Source organism: Vollenhovia emeryi, unplaced genomic scaffold (genome assembly GCF_000949405.1).
Source record: "Vollenhovia emeryi isolate VEMERY1.0 unplaced genomic scaffold, V.emery_V1.0 DF939318.1, whole genome shotgun sequence".
Taxonomy (NCBI): domain Eukaryota; kingdom Metazoa; phylum Arthropoda; class Insecta; order Hymenoptera; family Formicidae; genus Vollenhovia; species Vollenhovia emeryi.
Genome location: NW_011967048.1, coordinates 163,297 through 167,394, shown reverse-complemented (window position 1 = coordinate 167,394; position 4,098 = coordinate 163,297). Strand labels below are relative to the sequence as shown.

Below are 4,098 nucleotides of genomic sequence, written 5' to 3'. Positions count from 1 at the left end.
CCCGTATCAGACTACGAATTAAAAAAATTGAGATTAGATTGAAATTTGACTAGAATAAAATTCACTAAACTTGGAATTAGTAAAGTTTGCTCTGGTTGGTCAAATTTTAATCTAATTTTGATCTCAATCCTTAGTTTTTACGCAACGCTTTGAAAATAACATTTTCGTCGCAGTACAAATTTCGCGCACAGGGCATAATTAGATAAAATAAAAAGAGAATATCAGCAGTGTTAGATCTACACATAAGCTGCACCTTAGAGCCTCACATTATAAGGGTGCTTGACTCGGTATAGAAAGATTTTAAAAACTATTATTTACTGTTAGTAAATTGTTATTATTATTTTAAAATACCTATTTTACTGTTAGTAAAATTGGTATTTTAAAATAATAAAGCTTATATTTCGTTATCAGGGAGATTATTTTTTATCAATTATTATTTTTGCTTATCCAAGGTGCTTACTGGTTGGGGAAACATAGGGGAGCTTGTGAAAAATCAAAGAATAAAGCAAATAAAAAATGTAGAACCCTTGCAGAACCGGAGGGGAATCAGCGCAAGGAGCCTGCCCGTCACGTGCTGCGATCACGCGGTAAAATTCGTAACCGTGAGATTGACCGCACGCTGAACTGCGCGTACCAATCCTCTCTACCCCGTCCTTCCTGTCATTAAAGCACGTCGCATTTAACAATAAATGCCACGCTGCGCCGGGGCGGATGCCCGCGTTTTCACGTCCTCGCGTCTCTATCTCTCGCCAGCCGCGTTTTAATTTCGCCTGCCTCTACAACCGCCTCGGTCCGGTCCGGTTCTCTTCACCGTTTCTTACGCGCACGGCTAACCAGTTGCGAGTAAAACAGACGACAGGCAGCAGACGACACGAGACACCGTCACAGCTGCGGTCTGCGGCACATCAGCGTTACGCGACCTTCGACGAACGGTAGTCCCTCGTCCCCGTGCGTGTAATATTTTTCGCGAGGAAAACGAGCAAGCGGACACACGAAAATGTTCCAAAGAGGCTTCTTGTTCTCAGGACCTCTCATCTAGCGATCATTTTTCTTAATTCCCGTCCTGATACTTCCCACGGGTAGGATACACGAGATCTTTTGGCCCGCAGCAACTCGCAACTTGCCGCTCCCCGGGTCCCGGAGACAGCAAAAGCTTCTTTGTTGCACGAGCAGCCGCTTACAAAAAGTAAAACCCGATGTGTGCGAATGTTAGCTTCGACTTACCATTTTACTTGTTAGCGATGAGAGGAAGGCGAGCAACGCCGCCGACAGAACCGTAGACACAATCGTCCGACATCCGACATGCGGAGATGGATACTGGCGCCGAGGCGGCGGCGAGTGACGGGTTGAGGTACTATACGGCGTCGCCGTCGCAGTGGCGCATGCACACGGACACCCGCAACCCGAAGATTGCCCCTTCACCAAGGGCTTGGCCAAAATTTAGAAGACACCCGTATACCGTACCCGCGTCTTCGTCTATCACGCTTCTCTCTCTCTCTCCCTCCCCCCTCTCTCTTTCTCTGTCTCTCTTTTTCCGTTGGGTGCTGCCGGGTGATCCTCCCCCAACCGGCGCTATCGTGCTAGACCGTCTTTCCACCCCCGTCGCGTCGTTGGCATATTGCGTCACCGCGACATGAATACATATGCCGCGTCTGCGACTGCAAAATGCGACGCGAGCCGCGAACTAGGCTGGCGAGATGCGCTGCCGACTCCGCGAATATTTTATTTATTGCGAAAACAAACAAACAAACAAACAAACAAACAAACAGGCGAGCGAAGCTCTCGTTCGGTAGTTTCACGATCAAATATCCGCCTCGTTGCTCCATCGTTGTTTGTCAATTCTCTGGTATCAAAGCGCAGTCTTGCGATTTTCCTGACACTCGTTTTGAACGATCAGATTCATTCAGATTCGACAGAATTCATTTTATTGTTCCATTTAATTATGATAACACTCTATGATCGTGTTTAATCTTATATAAGTTACACCATTTTCGCATATATTATATATGCATTCTAATCAACTAATGAGAACATTCTTAAAAATCGCCAGCAGTAATTAACGACATCAGTGATTTTTATCGACCGTATCGGGCAATTTTAATAGTACAGAAAATTTATAACGAAAAATACTACTTCAGCCAGGGTTTGAACCTGGACCTCCCTTCACTCTAGGCGGGCGTCTCAACCAATTCGACCACCGAGGCATATTATAGGCCAGTGTTTGCCGTTATCTAAATAAAATTATATAGATGATTATCGAGATGAAATTTAGCGTTATCTTATCTTTATATAGATAATAAAAATAAGTATTATCTATATCTGTATCTTAGATGAAAGAAAGTGTTATTTTTACTAAATTATCTAAGATAACGTACAGATAATTTGGTTTAGGGCCACATAAGGTTAGCCACATAAAAATACTTAACAGTTACACTATTTAAATATGGATGGCGTTGTAGACCATGCATTTATGTGTGTGTCATATAACTTAACCTGAATATATTCTATATCCCCCCTTATAATTTAAATTTTTCTATAATTTTTTTATAACCTTTTCTACTGTGTTTACATGAAGTCTTAAAAATATTATCTGCAAATTATCTAGATGAATTATCATATGATTTTATCTTTTATCTAGATATATTAAAAACGAAATAATCTTTATCTTATCTAGGATAAATTTATATATTTTTATCTTATCTTTATCTAGCTAATTTTAAAATCATCTATGCACAACACTGTTATAGGCATATGCATTCTAATGTGCACTAGGAATGACTGGTGCCTTCCCATATGAATTTAGACACGTGTAGAACACATACAGGGTGATTCAAAATAAGTATAGTGCAAAATAGCGTCTCCCCGAACGCAGCCGTAATGTGACACGGACTTAACATTTTTAAGATAAAAATTAAAAATTTTTTTGTCTGAAGATTTTTTGACTGAAACAGTTTTGTATGATTCGATGTAATTCTAGCCTATATGTTTTATTTTTTGTGAAACACGTTTCCAAGAAACGTTATGTGACAAACGTTCGTAAAACGTTTTCGCAATAACCAAACGATGAGCAAACGTTTGACTCGGTGGACATTTGCACGATTGGTGAACGAAAACGTTCGAACGTTTCTGAAACGCTTATATAACGTTTATGTGTTGGTGGGGTACTGGTTATACTGTGGTTTTACCAGGGTTGGGAAGTAACTCGTTGCTTGTAACGAAGTTACAGTTACAGTTACTTCTTTTTGGTAACTCTAACTTAACTTCGTTACTTTTTCTACATCTGTAACTGTAACTTAACTCAGTTACATTTTTTCGATAACTAGTAACTAATTTAACAGTTACATTAATAGTTACTTTATGTATATATTTTCAACTTCCACAAATCGCATTAGGCCTTGCATTTGCGCATAAACGCCTTTATCCCCTGCCGGAAATAATTCTACAAAATTCTACAAAAAAATTAAATATAACTGCCAGAATCTAAGAAATTCTACGTAAATTTAAAAAGTGTTTATAAAAATAAAAATCAACATAAAAATGCTAGAATTGGAACACTTTTGTTAATTTTTGTAATATTCTACAAGTAAGCAGATGTTTTAATTCTTTAAGATTTCGTTGTTTCTCAAATTTTTAAAACGAGTAAAGTTTTGTATTAATTTTTACAAAATTGTACATTTTCATGAAACACTACTTGCAATAATTTCTTGATTTGAGAACATTGTAATTTGTGATACTATTTTATATATATTTTTACAAAGAAATAAATGTTTCAACGAAGATATAAAAATTTCTACAAATTTCTATTTCAAGTCAATTTTTCGTAGTTATTTATAGAAATTTTTTCCGCTAAGGTCGCCGCTTTACAATTCAGATGCAGATTCGATATTTTTTTATTTCTATTGCAAGGAAGTAACTGCAAAGTAACGATTCGTTACTTTTCGAGTAACTGTAACTGTAACGCGTTACTTTCCAGAATTGGTAACTTGTAACTGTAACTAGTTACATTGTTAGCGAAAAAACTGTAACTGTAACTAGTTACTTTTACAAAGTAACTTTCCCAACCCTGGGTTATACTGTGTTGAAATCCTGAATTTAAAT

The 4,098-nt window shown here is 38.0% G+C and overlaps 1 protein-coding gene across 1 annotated transcript in view; it reads right to left on the bottom strand.

The window, feature by feature from the left end:
* LOC105558703 (putative zinc metalloproteinase YIL108W) overlaps nucleotides 1–1,310 on the bottom strand; it is a 22,046-nt gene extending 20,736 nt beyond the window's left edge. The window contains exon 1 of the mRNA XM_012006532.1: nucleotides 1,225–1,310. Coding sequence (XP_011861922.1) covers nucleotides 1,225–1,227 — 3 coding nt within the window. The 5' untranslated portion in view covers nucleotides 1,228–1,310. The remainder of the gene's footprint in view (nucleotides 1–1,224) is intronic.
* Nucleotides 1,311–4,098: the final 2,788 nt, after the last annotated feature.